Source organism: Numida meleagris, chromosome 2, assembly GCF_002078875.1.
Source record: "Numida meleagris isolate 19003 breed g44 Domestic line chromosome 2, NumMel1.0, whole genome shotgun sequence".
NCBI lineage: Eukaryota > Metazoa > Chordata > Aves > Galliformes > Numididae > Numida > Numida meleagris.
In genome coordinates this window covers 64263675-64282554 of record NC_034410.1, presented here as the reverse complement: position 1 = coordinate 64282554, position 18880 = coordinate 64263675, and the positions used below count along the sequence as shown (strand labels likewise).

Here is an 18880-nt window from a genome sequence, read left to right as displayed (position 1 = left end):
TTCATTGCAATTGTTCTGAAGCAATTGGAAGGGGGGGGGGGGGAGGTGCAGAAAAAGCCAAAACAGAAGATGACAAAACAATAAAACTTTACTTTTGTGTTAATGAAGTACTGCAACATCAATATTCTCTCTTCCTCTTTGTGCACAATACCCATACAGAGATACAGTATGATACTTGTGAGGGTTAAGAATTAAATGCAATGTGTCCAAGAGTCATAGCAATACTTAAGTGAAGATTTTTCTTCGATTTTTAAAAACAGACTCCAAAACACAGATATTGATAGTAAAGTCCATCCTTTCCCTCTTTTATGTGGATAACTGAAGCATTCCAGTCTCTGCTTTTCTCCAAGAGAGGCTCCCAGGAACACTACCCACCCCTGTGCACAACTCTGCTCCCTGTGCAGAAGTGACCGATGTACCACCAATGGCAAGCACAGCTGAACCAGCAAAGAAAAGCAAGCACAAGGGTCACAAGCCTGGCACGGGCAGTGCTGACACTCTGCAACCCTAGCCAACTCCCCTCAGCTGGTCATATTGTTCACTGGCTGAAAACAGAACTGCATTAAGAAACAGATGCTCTGGCTGAGTTTCACTCCCTTGGGCTTACTGTCAAGGGTTTACCAGCAGGGCTGCAGCAGCAAGAGGGACAGACCAAGAGCCATCCCTGGGCCCATCCTGCCCACCCTGCTAGAAAGCTGAAAGCCAAGGACTCCGTTGCTCACCATCCATCCCCCATCCTGCCCCTTTCCCACATTACTTGACAAAGGAAACAGTACAGCTCTGAGTTAGTCTTGTCACTGGCTCATGCAGAGGTCAGTCTTCAAATCTAGCCTTACCCCTTATATTCCCTTTTTTCCTTCCTTTCTGTTTCTCCTCCTTTAATTACTTACTTTGACCAGTATCAACTGGTCTCCATCCTCTCACTTCCCTTACCATGGCATGACTAGCTCTTTCACACACTAGCCATAGTACTTGTGTTGGCATCCCAGTGTGGCAAAAGGCAGCTCTCAGCTTCATGTGTACCCTGGGCTGCTTCTCAGGGCAATCAGCTCTGCTTTGCAGCAGCAGAGAGCGCTCAACCTGGATCAGCAAGTTCAGAGTCAGGTAAATCAGACAGCAGTTCAGACAGAAAATAGTGAAGTTGCAGGTTTTGGCATGGGAGAGGCAAGGGAGAGCAGAACAGAGAAGACATACAGCAGTATCTAAAATCCAGCGCAGACCTCGTCCAATCTTAGCAGGCCAGCTACGATATCAGACAGATTGAGAAGGGTATGATACTGCAGCAGCCTCCATGAGTCCTGCTTTGTTACTACAACGAAACATAGCAAGTACTGCATCTCCATCTCAGAAAGGCTGTACAGGCACAACTCCTTTATTTCAGAGTAGGGACAGTCAGCTGCAACTGCTGCTAACAGAGGACTTTGAAAACAGGTCATTGATTTGGACGCCTATATAAAGTTTCCTATTTTTTTCTAAATATGATTCTGTCTTTTCATGCACAAAAGGCAAACCTCATGCAAAAGGGTAAACAATCAGAGGATCGTACAGCTGCAGCACGGGCAGTGCAAGTATCGGTGGTCAGACAGCAATTTGCAGACCTATCAGTCTCACATGCAGTGATAACAGAACTCTTTAGCAGCTGTTACAAATAACCAAAATAAAGAAAGCAATGCGCAGGAGGCATACTGAGCTTCACTTATAAGGAGGGCTTGCTACAAGCCTTACAAAGAATCTGCCTGGCTCACATGCTTGTCTGCCTAGCACAGGAATCATTTAAGGCAGGCCAATGTTTAGGAATTCCAGCTGAAACATGAACTGAGGAGACGGCATTCATTTTTCTTTTCTTAAAGGTACTTGCAGTACAGCACAGGGATGAGAGGGCAAACAGGTTCTTCTTTAAATTCTACCAGGTGAAACCAAGAACGAAGCAAGATGAGGCTGAAGCAGCTGCACAGACATCAGACAATTCCACAGGCCTGCGAAACAACACCTAGAGACCCCTGATAAGCAATCCTAGAAATAACGATAAAACTAATCTTACCTTTAAAGTTGCCAATGAACAAGCCAGGCAGAATCTGTGAGAAAGAAATATAGTATCAAATATAGATATCTTGTGGTAACACAATTTGACAAAGTTCAATTTGCATACAGGATGGAACATACTACTTCAGCAGACCATTGTCAAATGCAATCTACAGGCTGCTGGCAGCATTTAGTGCCTCTTTGCAACCTTCTCAAGCTGCATTACTCTAGGTGCACAGCTCTCCAAAAGCTCTCGTTGACAACCAGGGTGGTTAATCATGTGGACTCTCACATAACGGGTGCTCTCCAAGGATAACAGAAGCCCTTCACAAACATGGAGTGGGCCTCACAGCACATCCCAACCCCCCCCCATGGCATGATAAGAGTACACTTAGTTAACTAATGACGAAACTTCAAAAAGAGAAGGCAATTTGCCTAAAGTTGCTAAGCAAGCTGGATAAAGCAACGCAACACAAAATCCTGAGGGACCTTCGAGGTGCAAAGCCATGCAAGTGGGGGATACAGCACTGCTGGAATCTTCGCTGGAGGAAATCACTGCACCCAGCTAGTTGCGCATTTACAGAGTGAGAATCAATTACAGTCTGTGAGTTGCATTTTCCTCTCCCAGATCTGCCCACTCACACCACTGCACCTAGCAGCCTGTGCAGGTCTCTGCTATAGGACTTTCTTTAACTCGTGAGCACCAAGGTCAACCTGAGGGCTGGCCCTGTGCACACACATGGGTAAACACCGCAGTGCTACCCCTCCCAACTTGGGAATGGCACTAAGGGCATAAAAATAAAACAAGCAGACCAAGCACATGCTTTCTGGCCAAAAATTTCATTTTCTGACACCTGAAAAATCTGACCCACACCCGCATCCTTTGAAGGGAGCAGAACTGTGGCAGTGAGAGCACATGATCCACTTTTCTTCGGTGCATGCAAAGCATACCACCAATACAGATATGTCAGCACTGGCTTCCGAAAGCCTTAGCAACACCCATGTGTCATCACAACAGCAGCAACAGCTTCTCGAGTGTGGCTATTTAAAGGTAAAACTCCACCCGTTTTGCTCCGTCCAGCAGCCGCCAAGTTCCAAAAGCCATGGCAGGTTCTCATCAGGGATTATCGCTCGAGCCTTCCCCTCGCAGCAGCCTGCCTGCTGAAAGGCAACCCAGAGCACCATGCCTAGGCCAACAGGACCTGTGAAATTGCTTCAAGTCTGTCCTAACACCGTGGCTTTCCCCCAGATAAAAATGTTGTGTTCACTATTATTACCTAGCCTCACAAAAGCCAGCAAAGCTCCAGCGATGCACACGCTCCCTTGCAGCTTTGTGCAAGTGTTCTTCCCTCTGGGCTCCACTGGGTGATCATGGCGTGACACACTAGCTCCAAGCAGGGAGCTCAAGTCTGCAGCCACTATTAAAAGATGGCTGCTCTGGGGCCCTTGCATGCTCTAAAGCAAAAGTAAGTCTAGTTAGGAATCAATTTCACCAACCAGGCCACGCCAGCCAACCCCCTTAGCTTATGTTAAAAAGCAAATAAATTTAATAGCCTTTCTATTTGAAATTCTAAATAGCCTTGCTACTTTATCTGCAACAGAATTCTCAAATCACATCCCCACTACGCTACAGCACTTTAGGCTCCAGGACATTACTTCTGCATCAAAAGCGTGCTTTCAAGAAATCATGAAAGCTTAAACTCCCATCATTAAAGTTAGACATTATAAATTAAAGAGATACCAAGAAACGCCAGGGTGGAGGAATTTAAAATGGAGGCTTTTTAGATTGTTGCTGGCAAAAGCAGAAAAATCCAGAAGTTTGCATTTGCACTCGTGCATTGTGAAGCAATGCTGCATGCTAGGTGGAAAATTAGGACGCCGTGTAACCAAGGACAGATGTTGCCCTGTTGTCCTAGTCATTCTAGAAGCAAGAAACATGACTATGGGTGAAAGCTACCTGGAAAGAAGTGAATCTTCGTACTGTGCTGACTAATACTTCAGCACTAGACTATGGCTGGGAACTTTCAGCTGTGTCATCTCACACTGCCTTCAGCAACTGCAACTCCAGGCTGTGCACAATGAAGGCCGATGGCTGCCAGGAGTGTGTGAGAGAAGGGGTGGGAGTCAGAGGAGAAAAACATAAGGTGGTTGTTTTTGTGAACTTTTCAACCTCTGCCCTCTGAATAAAAACAGTAGCCTCTTTCTATCACCCGAAACATTGACAAAATGACCATGGACTAAATAACAGACGCAGAAGACTGTATAATCAACAACAAGGAGAGCAACGCCTGCCTTTGATCACATCTCCCATGAGAACGGCTCACGTTCTTCACCATGCATGACCTCAGAGCCCTACCATGGACTGCTAAGACTTCTTACCAGTCCTCTTGGAAAATACACTTCTCTAAAAAATGGCTTGAAGTGCGATTTTGCCGTTGTCTCCCATGTGGACAGGCACTCAGTATAGAGCCATCCAATTCCTTGCCCAACGCTGCTTCTAAATGTGTTGGTAACAACGGGTGCTCGGGAAAAGTTTCATCGGGCTTCTGAAGAGATGCCGCATTAGCCTGCAGGGGGAACAGAGCAGCCCACCTCATCAGCCAGCAAGGGAGAGGGATTTGCTGCTGCTGGTGTTAAGTGGCACAGCTCTGCTGTCTTCCACAGAACTAGATGCAACCGTCCACACTGATTTACATTTCTCATGAATCAGCTCCTACAATGAACACAGCCTACCTGCTCTTTTTGTAGCAGTAACACTCAACTCGCCCCTTCAGGAGGGTCTGTATGAATAACGGGCGTTTAACCGTAACAGGACAAAGGACCAACCCAGGAAAAACTCTTCACTAAGTACGTCCTGTTCACAGCCAGCCAAATCTAAGTACTACGACCTCTATCACTGTTTCAGTCACTAGACTTCAGCTCCTGGAAAACGTCTTTGTCATTTTCAACCACAGACTTAACTTGACCTTTGAATACAAGTCAAAGTTAGACATTAAGTGTAAAGACAAATAAGGCCACCCAGACAATTACCTAAGACCAATCTCATTACTCATTCTCTACTTAAAAGATTTTTAAAAAATTTAAACTTAAGCACTGAAAATTAATAGCACCCAGGAGATGAGTTTGAAGTCAATGTAGTCTGTAGACCATTCCTTTTCTCTGGACAAAACAAGAATCGCATTAGAAACCAATGCTTTAGGTTTAATTTGGGAAAAATCAGGACACTTGGACAGGCTTAAGAAAAAAATAAACATGGGTAATTTTACAGAGGAAAGTAATAATTAAAGATAAATAAGAACGCCAGGCCTCAAGCCCTCCAATCAACACTAATGGCCACATAAAGTCAGTTGCAATTACTACTTGGTATTATATACATCAGTATCGTGTGACAGAAAAAGAGGAGGGGACCATGCCACTGAGAAAGGCTCAGCATCCAAGAGCAGCAACAGCAGCTGTAGCAGTCTCCAGAGTTTTCCTTACCATACCCCATTACGGGTCAACACTAATCCTCTTTCCTTGGCTTCAGTACAAAGAGATTCTCTAAATGAAATAATCCCGCATTGGATAAACTGCTACTTTCCTTTTATCACAAAATACAACTCTGCCACAAAAACAAAACAAAAATGAAAAACCGACCAAAAAAAATCCACACCACTTCAGCTGGAAACTAAGGCAATTTGTATTGACAGACTACACCAAGCTGAGCAAATAGTACCTCAACAGCTGGTTAGTCCACACCTCTCTTCACCTCTCTGGCTTTCGCTGACTCACAAGATCAAAAGGAACAGATGACCTAGGGGCACATTCTGAAGGTGGCAAGTACCAGACCTGCACACGGGACCCCTGCAAAAATAAACCCTGACGGCCAGTACCCAGCATGACCGTGGCCTCCTTAAAGGAGTCAGCTCCTCCAGACCAATGGAGGATTCATCCTCTTGGTTACAGAGGAAAGAGAGAAGAGAAAAACCAGCGTGGTGCTCTGCTTGTCCTGAGCACTCTGGTTGGAACACATCAGGACAGCACATAACAGATCCAGAATGACCAAATTTCCCTGAGTCATGGACTGCTCACAGAGTGCCGAAGCAAGATGCAGAGCATAGAGCGCTCAGGTTCAAGGGGCTGAGAATAGGCTTTCTTCCCCTGGATTGCAACAGTAGCATCCCACATAAAAATACTGAGAGTGGCAGGTTAACTTCAAACTTTCCTAGAAAAATACTACCAGTGTTACCAGCTGTATTTACTCCTCATTGGCCACTTGGGAAGGGTACCTCCAAGGAGAAGCTACAGAGGTGGTGGATGCCCCATTCCTGGAGACACTCAAGGTCAGGTTGGATGGGGCTCTGAGCAACATGATCTCGCTGTAGGTGTCCCTGCTTATTGCAGGAGAGTTGGACTAGATGGCCTTTGAAGGTCCCTTCCAACTCAAATGATTCTATCCCCAGACTTTAAAACCAAAAGTTGGCGAGAAGGACAGGGGAGGTGTTACTCCTACCACTCAGCTGGACTCACCAGCCAGGCCTTCTCCCCGCCTAGATTCTCTTATCCCAAGGTGTCTGCCCATAGGATGGGGGCACTCCCACGCAGGAGGAGCAGCAAGCAGCAGGACGTTCACCAGCCTGACTGCAGCAGCACAGAGCCACCGCAGCAGCTCACCAGGTGCCCATCTCCAGCTCTGCTGCTGGTGAGGAGGCCACGCTCAGCACAAGGCTACTCCCAAAGCGCTCGGAGCAGGATGTTCGACAGAGGAGATGACTCAACTTCTCTTCCTTGAAGCAGGCTAGCTACCGCCCCTCCAAACCTGCCTCTAAGACAGAGGCAGAGATGCTGACAGGAACCGCAGCTGTCCTTCGATAACCGCACAAGGCGCCAGGGGAGCGAGCGCTGACAATGAGCCCCCGCTGCCGAGAGGCCAACACCCTGAGCAGCGCAGATCCACCTTCCTGCCTCACCGCAGCCTCCACGGGGCTCTCCTGCCCGGCGGGCGGGTGACAGCCAGGGCTCGGGGCTGCGCAGGCCGCTCCCGGGGCGCCGTGCGGGGAACCCCTGGGCTGGCACCACCGAAACCGAGCCCCCTCCCCCCCGCAGCGGGCCGCGGCCGGGCAGGAAGCGCGCCCGGAGTACGCGCGGCCGCGTCCCTTCCCCCCGCCTCGCAGGGGAGGGAAAAACAACGAGAAGGAAACCGAAAAAACCCCGAGAGCCGAGGGAAAGCCCTCCCGCCCGCCGCCTTTCTTCCGCAGCCAGGTGCCGCCACCAGACAAAGGAGGGGAGGCGGCCGCCCCCGCGCACATGCACACGCACTCGCCCGCGGGTCCGAGGCCGACGAGCGGCGTTACCTTGTTCATGCCATTCCCCATGGCTACGCCAGCCGCCCGCCGGCGGCGCGCGGGACTCTCGGCAGCTGCCGGCTAGCGAGCGGCGGGCGGCGGGGCGGCGCGCATGGGGCAGGGCTGGCCGGCGGCGGCCGGGCACGAGCGGACTGTTAACGAGGAGGGCGGCGGGGCGAGGCGCGGCGCATCACCCCCGCCCCGCCGGGCGGGCGGGTTTCCGCTCGGCCGCCCCCGGGAGCGGCGAGCCGCGGGGCCGGGCCGCCGGGAACTGCCTCCCGCCGCCGCCCCACGTGCGGTACGGCCGCGGCGCGCGGGCCGCCTTGGGGCTTGTAGTCGGGCCGCCGCGCCGCTCCGCCACGAGAACTACAGCTCCCGGCGGCCCCCGCGGCGCCGCCCCACCTGTAGCACCGGGCGGCTGCGCCTCGCCCTTGCGGGCGTGGGTGAGCGCGGGCCCAGCCGTCCGCCCGTCGCTGTGAAAGGCTGAGCGGCTCACGGGAAGGGCAGTGGCAGGCGGCTGTACTGCCTTCAGGTGCCCTATGCATTTCTGCAAGCCTCAGTATGACGCGTGGATAATATTTTACGTAAATACTTAAAAACATCCTCTTGTAGGCGTTTGCACCATTACTGTTCTCACATAAGTATTATACTAAAATAAAATATGTGCAATAGCAGAACTACATGGATCACAGAATCATAGAATGGCTTGGGTTAAAACGGACCTTAAAGGCCACCCAGCCCCAACCCCCTGCCGTGGGCAGGGCTGCCACCCACCAGACCAGGCTGCCCAGGGTCCCATCCAACCTGATCTTGAACATCTCCGGGGATGAGGCATCCACCACCTCTCCGGGCAGCCTGTGCCAGTGCCTCACCACTCTCTGAGTAAAACATTTCTTCCTAAATCTCCCCTATTTTAGTTTAAAGCCATCCCCCCTCATCACTATCAGACCATGTAAAAAGTCACTTCCTTTCCTGCTTATAAACTCCCTTCAAATACCAGAAGACCACAGTATGGTCTCCCGAGATCATTCTCTTCTCCATATGTTACCTGTTCCTCAGATATGCTCTCCAATGCCATGATACCGTCTGTCTGCAGGACATGCTTCCACAAGGCCAAGTGGTGAAAGAATGGTGATGCCAAGAGGCAGCAGTGCCTCTAATTGATGGATGAGCCCTGGAATAAGGGACAGAGAGTGGTGAAGTACACTTACTTAAAGGCAGTGGTTGCCATGGCTCTTGGGGAACAATGCTACAATCACCAGCTGCATCTAAAGCTGGCTGTTTCTGGACAGGCATCCATGCATCCTCCATGCCACCCTCAGCAACATGAGTGCCTCTGAAGCAGCCCCAACACTTGTCTGACCAATGGTGACCTAGCTCAGAGACGTAGGACCATGGAACCAGCAGTGGTTTGTCATTCAATTGCATCTTCAAAAGCTGGTGCAGTTCCTACAGAAGCATTGACACACTTGAAGTTTAGCCATCATTTTGTAAACTGGGACACCTGACTGGAGATCTAGAAAACTCTTGCCTTCACACAGCCATGTCATCACCACAGATGCTTAGTTTTAAGGGAAGGGAATATGCTTGAGGGTAGCACTGTGGGAGGAGTACAGCCTGCGGCAGCTGATGTGGGACTGTCAAGCTGCTTCCAGGTGGGTTTGAGACAACACCCATGGCAATGGTATGCCAAGTGACTGGCAGGCAGGGTGCTAGCAAGAGGTTTGCTGAGTAGTCTTATCCTCAGTTGTAAGAGGAAATAAATCAGCATGGGCTACTGAAGCCAGGTCACTCTTGTATCTGGGCTGAGTAGACCTGGGAGCTCTTCTGAGCTACTCCTCAACCCATACAAGGGAAGGCTCAGAGCCCCCCTGCCTTCCACATACTTTGGTTTCTTCCATGGGACCATGTCAGCCTGTTAGTAGGAAGCCCTCTCATGCTTCAACCTGGACCGTTTAGGATCACGACTTTGGCTTCACAGTGGGACACCTCACGTACAGCCTCTAGGACTGACCAGCACGCCTGGTCCTGCTGTAGCTCACAGCAAACACACACCTGTATCTCCCTCTTCATGAGGTTACACAGAGTTTGTGGTGTATGTCACGTCTTTAGCCACAAAAGCATCAGATCAGCTCTTTGGAAGGCTGGAAGGATAGCTACCGATTTAATGTACTTCACTTCTCTCCTCCCTTCCTCCTCAGTCCTTCCGAAAAGCGTAGCAGTGAGCTCTATCAGATATTAGCTTTAATATTTCATTGGCAAAGCTCTCCAGAATGCAATTTGCTTTATTCTGACAACGCACAAAATATGACTGAGGTCCAAAGAGTATGAATCACAGCTTGCTGTAATAACTACTAAACACATTCTGCCTCCTAAGTGAAGGAGTTTTTTGCCAGCAACTCTGGCAAATGGTCTCTCTTCATGAGACAAAAGGATAAACAATTAACAATATCCCTGATTACTGCAGTTGTGCTAAGAGGTCCATGATAGCTGGAAACCCCTGTGCTCAATATGCTGAAAGTCTTGCATGATCACTTCTATTATCCAAAAACAGGAGAGTATTTCTGTCCTTTGCCAAGAGGCCTGAAAAATACTTTGCGTGGGCAATGCACATGAAATCGTTACATTGACTTAGGCAATGCAGATGGAATACAAGTACATCTTGCTTAGTCATCTGACATTTTTCTGAATGGGAAGTGTCATGCAGTCTTCTCTGTTTTGTTTTCAAGTTTCATGACTCCCTTCAGCCTGCAGTGTTTTCCATTATTAGAATTTTACTGTATGTGTATAGCTTTCTACAGTGACAGAGCAAAAATCAGAGTGGGAGAGTGTAACATACCGAGATTCAAAAGCAGTGGGAAGAAACGCACTTGTATCTTAAACATTTACCATGATGTATGTATTATCTACTTTTCTTCCCCACCACTCTAGAGGGGTAATCCTGGTATTGTTGCCAGATTAGTCTCTCTTGCCAATTATTCCAAAAACTGGTTGTTCTAACTCTTCACTGTTGTTTAAGAAACTATCACATAATCCTTGATGTTCATTCAGCAGGTCTGAATCAACATACAGTTGATCATTGATGGTCTCTCCTCAAGATCTTTCTTGTGCTTAATATCTGCATTGTTTTTAAGTCCACTTTAAAAAGCAAGCAATCCCTAGATGATTGGACTGAACAAACCAACTTGCAAATAAGAGCAAAAAGGTCTTGACAAATCTCATAGCTTTCAGTATCCTTGAAAAGAGACTTCACTTTAGAATGTCACATAATCCTACAGATCTGGGAAATTTTCTACCTCTCTGTGATTTGAGGATGGTAAACTGAGTAAACTCTACTTCTTGACTTGCAGGCAAATGCTATCTGGTGGTGCAGAGTTCAGCAATAATCGTCTTTGCAATTACCTTAAAACTAACAAACAAACAGAAGCACACTGATACTGAAACTAAGCCTTCTTAAAGAAAAAAAGACAAAACTTCTGCCTCGATAGTATGTTGAGCTTTCTATGTTGAAAAAAAAAAACAACAAAGTAAATACTCTCTTCTTATCTTTTGGTCTCACTTTCTGTAAACCCTGGATTGCTGAGCAAGCGTTCAGCCATAAGCAGGAGGCATCTCAGCTATCCATGATCTGCCAGGAACTGATAAGACCTGGGTTGGGTTCCCCTGAAGTGGCGTCATAGCTCAGTTCTCAGAGGTGGCAAGAAGGGGGACAAAAAGGATGGCTAACTGGAAATAGTTTTCCTCTGAAACAGGCTGATTTGACAGGAAGGAACCGTTTCACCAGAAATAAACAACACAAAACCTTAACATTAATAAATAGCATTGGTCTTATTTTCTAAGTGTGCTGAGAGGGTGTTCAGTGGAAGGAAAAGAGCGTGGAAGACTCTTTGCCTCTACTTTGAAAACTTCTACTTGGTAATTGTGCTCATAAACATTGCTAAAGCATTTTAGAGCTGTTTTTCTGGATAGAAAAGATGGCACCCTGATTTACTGACATGTATTCTGCAGAGGAGAATTCATTCATCATTTTATAAATTCACAGTCTTAAGGCTAAATTTGGCTTCTATTATGTCACTGTGAAAATGCAGTAACTCCATCACAAACAATGGTGTGGCAGAATATTTTACATACTGAAACTGAAGGGAGTTGCCACTGTGGCTTACTTCAGCAAAACTCAGCTTTCAAAAGCTGCTTGCAACAGCCAGAGTAGCTGGGAGCCCATAGTCTCCTGCTGCCTCGCTCTTCTCTTCCCACCCCTTCCATTAATGGACAACACCAACAGAATACAGAGTGTGCCAGGATGGAAGGGCTGAGCCACCAGATGAGCCCAAAGCAGCACAAAGGAGGGTTTTGTGGAAGGCACATCTCCCAAAAAAGGAACTGATGATTCAAACAGGAAGAACAACGCTAGACAATGGCTGAGAAATCTGTACAAGATCATTTAGATGTAGGTCAGCTGCCATGACAACTACATGGCACTTCTGTATCTGTGAACCCGCCGGCAGTCACTTTGTTTGTATGTACTTATGGCTTTAATAAAAGTTAATCCATCTTAATAATGAGGGATTGCAAAGTGTCAATATTGGGATTGCCGTGGGCTAGTTGGCTTAAATGTTTGGAAGATAGAAATAGAAAAAATAATAGGCTTTGAAAATTCTGGTTTCACTAACTGGTTAAAATATACATAATTTTTAAACCTTTAAAACATCACTCATACTGCTTTGATTTTGTTCCACATATTTACCAGGTCAACTTGACACCTTCACCTCCAATGCTTATATAAGAAAGAAATTGGTCCCAATATGTCTCTTTATTTTTTCACTGTGAGATGTTATAAAAAGAGTACATCATTTTCTACCAATACAGGATTTTATTTTTTTTTAAGTAAAATATTTGATCCCTAAAAGCAAAATGCATATTTCAATAGCAACAAGGCAATCAGCAAGCATACTGTGTGACACATGTATACTATTGGTTACTAAGAATAGTCCATTGTTGAGTGTGAATGAAAATATCCAAACACATTTCTTTGATAAGCAAGGTATGTATTTGTTTCTCTGGGCACGTGTCAAAGTGTTCTCCAGTGGAAGAACAGCTTTATAATAACCTAAACACTGCTTCCAGGTCATGTATGTGAAATCCTAGGGGGACCGGGTCTTCACAAAACCTTTCTGCAGGAAGCCTGTAGACCACAATATCCACTGAATTTCTCTTACATAATCCCTGGGAACTCTTTGGAGTAGAAAGAGATCAGTTTTGAAGTTCCCACAGAAGCTTGGTGACCACCAGTGAGGTGTTCACACCTCAGCTGAGAATTACTACTATATGATCTGCCCAAGTCAAGAGGAATCTCTGCACTAGCCCAGAAGCAGCTGTGGTCAGTGCAAGGAGACAGATAGTTCGCCAACCTTCCCAAAATCACACGATACTTACAATGTAGGCTGTGGCATTCAGTAATTACCTCCTACCTCCAGCCAAAATGCTGGGTAGAGATCTTTATTCTAATGTCATTTTCCCAATAGTTTCTGCTTAATGGGATATGTCTTAATATTTCCTATATTTGGAAAATTGAAAGCAGTTAAAGCTCCATCCAATTCTCCATCTTGTATTTTGTTTTCTCTGACAAAATATTTTGGTGTTTAGGTGTAAAAAAATGTGTCTTGTGCATAAGTATATGGCCACCTGAGGCATAACTTCTAGCATCTTGGATAAGTAAGATTGCATCTGTATGACTGGATCAGTATGATTACAGATGTGAATTATGTCAAGCTCTGGAAGTAGAAACAATGTCAAGGCTTCAAATGTTACTGTTTGCCTGGACTTCCTTCTCCCTGTGCTTCTGCAAATCCTGTTTGTCTAACATTGCCTTCTAGCACTGCAGTGTCTGCTGAGCAAAGCATCAGCTGCTGACAAACTGTATCTCACTGACGTGGCCCAGTGAAGCACATCCAATGTTGAAATGTAAACCCATGCTTTTCAGCACATGGCTTAAATTCATTAAACTAAAGACATTTTCAGACATAATATTCCATATGCCTTGTCTAGCTCAACAGGCACAATCATCAATTTAACAGTAAAGTTATGTAACAGAAGAAAAGAATTAGTAGTCTGGGATGGATTCCATTTGCTTTAAAGTTGACAGTTCTTTGACTTTCTTTTCAAGCAGTGTCTTTCCAATGGGAAGATGCTGTCTTCCCTGTAAACACTGTTCATTAAGCTGATGCCTGTCTCTTTCTGCACCTACTGGACACTCTGCAGTTCCAGGATGTACTGTTCACAGATGTCTCTGAGTTCATCAAGTGTTTCTGTGTTTTATTCTGGTATTTTGGAGTCTCAGTCATCCCTCATGCTAAAGCAACAGCAACAATTAGCAAGCTTCTAACCTGCTGGAGGTTAATTTGGGTGTCTTTGTGGTCTCTTCTGAGGCTTTTTTGTTTGTTGTGATCCTTCGGTCCTTTGCCTGGGACTTGCAGCATTGGCTCTCAGGTCAAATACTTCTCTATAGTTTCACTTTCCTTTGTGACTCCAGCTCAGATCAACTCTCTTGTACGGTTCATTTTACACAAGGATATAAAAGCAGATGAAGTAGGTCATAGCAAAGACCTATGTAGCTCAACATCTCTCAAGAGTGACAAGTAATGGATATCTATGGGAAACTGGGTGAGTACACAGGGTTCCTTCCCCTTTTATATCTTCCAGTTTCTAGCTACCAGCAGTTTAGTTTTTTGAGCCAAGAACCACACCCAATCCCTGGTCTGAATGTTAAGCTGATGTTAGTTTTTTTTAATATTAATGTTTACAGTGACTCCAAGATCTCTCTGTTGAATGTCAACTGCTCATTCAGAACTATCTGCATTTCCTAGGGCTGTATTTTTAACAGATGCACAATTATCACTGATGCATTTATCAGCATTGTATTTTCTTTACTATTGTACTACTCGAGCAGTTGATGTGAAATCCCTGTGCTAATTTCTCAGGTAGCTTTTCTGTTTGACTAGTGGAAATGACTTTTTATCATCATCCACCTTGGCTATCCACCATCTTTTCCAGCCCATTTGGGAATGTGTTGGACAAAGTAGGGTCTGGCACAGTCTCCTTTCCCTGTCTTCTTCTTCTAACTTCCTTGAATTGTGAAAAATGATCAGTAGCTCCCATGTTTGCTTTTCATCCCCAAACCAATTACTAACTCATAAAGGGACATTCCTTCAAACTCAGACTTTTTATGGAGCTCTTGAGGATGGGGGGAATCCTGTGAAAAGGTTTCAGAAAATCACCAACATACAAACGCTGGGGGAAACTGGAATGGGGAGAAGGATGGGGAGTGAGAAAATGTGAAACGTTTTGTCTCTGAGATCAGAAAGTATTTAGTCTTCTGTATGTCTAAGCTTCTCCTGACCTAAGAAAATTGTGCAGTCTACCAGACCACTGTGTGTGAAAAAGCAGTATATTTCACTGAAATCCATCTGGCAATGCTGATGACACTAGCTGAATATTCTGCTAATCTGTATAATTATTAAGTTTGGTTTCATTAACTCATATCTTTGAATCTGCTCCTGTAAGTAAAAACCCTTCTCTCTTCATCATTAACGATTGTACTTTTATCAGAAAGAGTCAAACCCACTTAGATGGAATTCAAGAACGGTCAAATTCTAGCTAGACAAAAGTTGAGTAGGGTTAATGCAGATTTACACTGAAGTCAGCTAAAGCACAGTCAGGGTTTGTGTTTGTGCTGCCTAACTGGAACAGCTTATGCTGCCAGTGAAGTCAATGAGGCTTTGTCATTGATGTCGGTAGGAACAGGAACACCATTTGTCATAAAAGAATCACTTGACCTAATCTTTTTGTAAATAAAGAAAGAAGACATTTCAGAAAATTTCACACTGTCTTTTTTTCTTTTTATTTTGGCTTTACCTGCTTTGATGGTTACTTTATTTGTCGTCTGGCAGAAAATGAAACTCATTTTAATCTTTTTGAATACCCGGATAGAGCTATAATGCACATAGATGGGCTTGAATTTAGGAGTGGTGCCAACAATGAGTAATTTTAATATATTATATAGTTGATAATATCTGACCAAATATTCTAGAATAAGTCACTATAGAAATGAAGGTAGGTTTCCTGTGTGGCTTACAATATCGCACTAAAATACAAAAGAAACCTGACTAGGTTTCAGTTATGAAATAATAGATACTGAGCCATTTTCAGATTTGCTCCATATTGCTAAAGTATTTAGGCAGGTGTGTTTCACAAACTTTGTGAAACAAAAGCTCGGCTGAAAGCAAATCAACATTAGGAAGCAAAACTGGTGCTGAGTGATAGTGCTTAAAAACTGCGAAACAAGAGTGGTTTTAAACAGCAACTGAAAAGATGCTTTGATGTTTTTCTAAGCACTCCCTTATACTCTAAAAACATGTTAAGAGTTTTCCGTAGCTACGTAAAAGACACTACAACTTATGTTAGTGTTGCTTCTGTGGTTTGGATTATATTGATCAAATATTAAATTTGTCTTGTAATATGAGCATATCAGCAGTTTGCGAAGATTAGATAAACACGTTCGTGAACCCAATTGCTGAAAAGCATTGTTTTTTTCCAGAGCGTTATCTTATGTATACTGATGGGGGAATATGGCAATGAACCTAAAAGCCTCATCTCTTCACATGATCAATGATTATCCTGTCAGTTCATAGGAACAAAAGAATCTCCTTTGCAGTGCATGCAGGATTAGGCCAAAAATGTTTGCTGAATTCAAGTGGTAACTGTAATGCAACATTTTAACATGATCTCCACCCTTCCCTTGCACTGTAAACTGCATAAAATCCATCTCTACACAGAACGACAAGCTGTCTCGCTCTGAAACAAGACATGGTTCAGCATTAGTAGAGGCATTTAGGTCAAAGCCTGCTATCAGAGGCAAAACTGGACAATGGGACCTGAGGGGAAATTAAGAAAATGTGAAGAATTCTGGCTGATTTCACGTAAGTCCCTAAAAGCCTTGAATTCATTTGAATTCACCAAAGGCAAATCACTTAATGCCTGAAAGTATACAGAAGCCTTTTGATAGTAGGGCTTGTATTGAATAGCCCTCCAACATGACCGAGGAAGATAAGACATGAACAATGGAGGGTTTTTAATATGAATAATTTTCCATGCAAATTGGAAACACCACAGAACAATACAATTAAGCTACAATGGCTGTAGCTTAATGGCACCAGGTAATCTGCAGGGCTGAACATAAAATATCACAGCAGAAAAGAAATAGCAAAGACAAATGCTACTAGAACATAACTACTTTCATAAATGAGCTGGGGCAGCCAGACTACAAGATCGCTTCTCATGAATGTGGCTCCAGAGATATACTGCCCAGAAAACATGCCTGAAATGCCAGAGTTTAGAAACAGATGCAGATTTTCCAAATCTGAAGAACTTAATGAACCCAACACACAAATCTAAACACTTTCTCTGGATTCAACTTCATTCCACCTCTTGGAGTCAGTAGGATTATGACACGTTTCATGAGTGAACTAGATGATCTTAGTAGTCTTTTCCAACCTTAATGATTCTGATTTGCAAAAGGCTAGCAACTGTATTAATCTAATACATTGACCCCTGCAAACAACAGGAAGAGAAACAAAAGAGATGAGCAAATTAATGTTTCCACACGTCACTCTTACAAAGAGGCTTCATTTGAAAGGATGTAGAAAGTAGAGATAGTGGAAGTCGTAGGTACTGGGATACAAATACCCTGGGTGGTTCTCATTTCTGTGACTTTCTCAAGGCAAATTTTTGCTTTCTCTGTTGGTATGAATTACACCTGAGCAGTGAGCTGATGCTGGTCCAGGTGCTTGAAATATCAATTCCAAGAAGCTCAAGGGAAAGTGTTCACACAGCAAACAGAGATAGCAGCTGTTCCACTGTCCCATCTGTCCTCTCCTCTCTGAAGCCTCCTCCACTTATACATAACTATACACTCACAGGAGTGATCATAGAGAAGAAATCATAGAGTATTTCCAGCTGAAATACTTCTGGTGGGCAGTTTACTTAGTAGCAGGATGCCCTCTGAAATATGTAGATCTCTCTGGGTTCATTCTCTCTGACTGGGGATTATTTTAGAATACAAGCAACAATATTAGTATATTCTTCTATTCTGCAAGAAACCAAACACGGCAGAGCACTGACTCTTGAGAAATGGGAGCTATGATATCCAGTCCATGCTGTAAATTCAGTGTATCTCTGCTCTGAGAAGAAATTTGAAATAGACCTTTAATAAAAGTGGTTGCATTTACTTATGTCTGCCTTCAAAACTCCCAAATGGAATTTATGTTTTACTGGAAACCAAAAGATGACAGTCAGCTCCAGTACATGAAGTCTCCACGAGTATGAAACATGCTGCTGTGTGAAACTCAGACTCTAGTTTGGAGAAGAGATGGCTGAAGAAGCACAAGCACAGAGATCTAACAAACAATGTGCTATAGGGAAAGTGAATGGGTAATGGCTGTTCCTAGCTTTTTTTTCCACTACAAGTGCTAAGGGGCATCAAATAAAGCTTCCAGAGGACAGTCCAGAGCAAAGGAAGTGATTCTTTAAACTTTTAGTTAAATGGTGGCTGACCTTGCTTCAAGACTGTGTGCACTAAGGTTCAATAAGCAATACAAAAATCCATAAAGGATCACTAAATAGGAGAGCCTTTAGCATTGGAAGTCTCTGAGCTGCATATTACTGAAGGCTAGAAGAATATTCTGGAGAAGCTGTCCTATAATCTCACCTCACCTTTTTATTTCCTCCTAGGCATCTGGGAGGGATGCCATCAGTGGAAAAGGACTAAAAGGACATCCAGTCTGACCAGGCACAACTGTTCTTATGTGCTTCATTTGACTCAAAATCTTTTATGTACAGAAGCCTCCACTGCTCATAGAGCTCAGCAAAAGTATTGTTCAGCTTTATAAATTCAAAATTAATGCCTCAGGCGCAGTTCTACACTGTGAAGTAGGGTTTCATGTTGGTCATCATCAGTAATATCAATTAAGATGACTTCTTTCCTTCTTGATTTTTTTCTCCAGAAGATGATATTATGACCCTTAATATTTCCTAGGCAAACTCACTGTTTTCAGGGTGACTGGAATACACAGTGGAACAAAAGAAGGGGGCATTTATAACTGAGCTAAACTGCAGAAGTCCTTGCTGCAAAAGACATTATTTTCACACAGAAATAAAACATTTTCTCCTTTAGTTGGTCATGACTATAAGATGGACAGAGATCAAATCAGAGGAAAAAAAAAACTTCTCTGGTCATAAATCCAACTGATTATGTCAACTGTCCCTAGAGAAGGTGGAATTATTCCATGGTGTCTTCAAACTAGAGCCATGTTTGAACTAATATTTGTCTCTTCTTTGCATCAGACACAGATCTCCTTTTAGGATGCAGTGAACCTTCAGTGACCATATCCCAGTGTTAGCTTAATGGCTGACCAGAGAGAAGGTTATTTCAACAAAAATGTGGGAGAAATTGTGAGTTACATGGGCAGCAGCAAAGTCAG

The 18880-nt window shown here is 44.5% G+C and overlaps 1 protein-coding gene across 2 annotated transcripts in view; it reads right to left on the bottom strand.

Annotated features, from left to right (window-relative positions):
• The window catches only part of DUSP22 (dual specificity phosphatase 22), a 43109-nt gene extending 34670 nt beyond the window's left edge, over positions 1–8439 (bottom strand). The window contains exons 1-2 of one of the 2 annotated variants that reach the window (XM_021385403.1): positions 8395–8439; positions 2042–2075 (exon numbers count right to left, since the gene is read on the bottom strand). In XM_021385403.1, coding sequence (XP_021241078.1) covers positions 2042–2075; positions 8395–8424 — 64 coding nt within the window. In that variant the 5' untranslated portion in view covers positions 8425–8439. Of the gene's footprint in view, positions 1–2041; positions 2076–7355; positions 7509–8394 lie in introns of those variants that run through there. The other variant, XM_021385404.1, reaches the window with a different exon arrangement.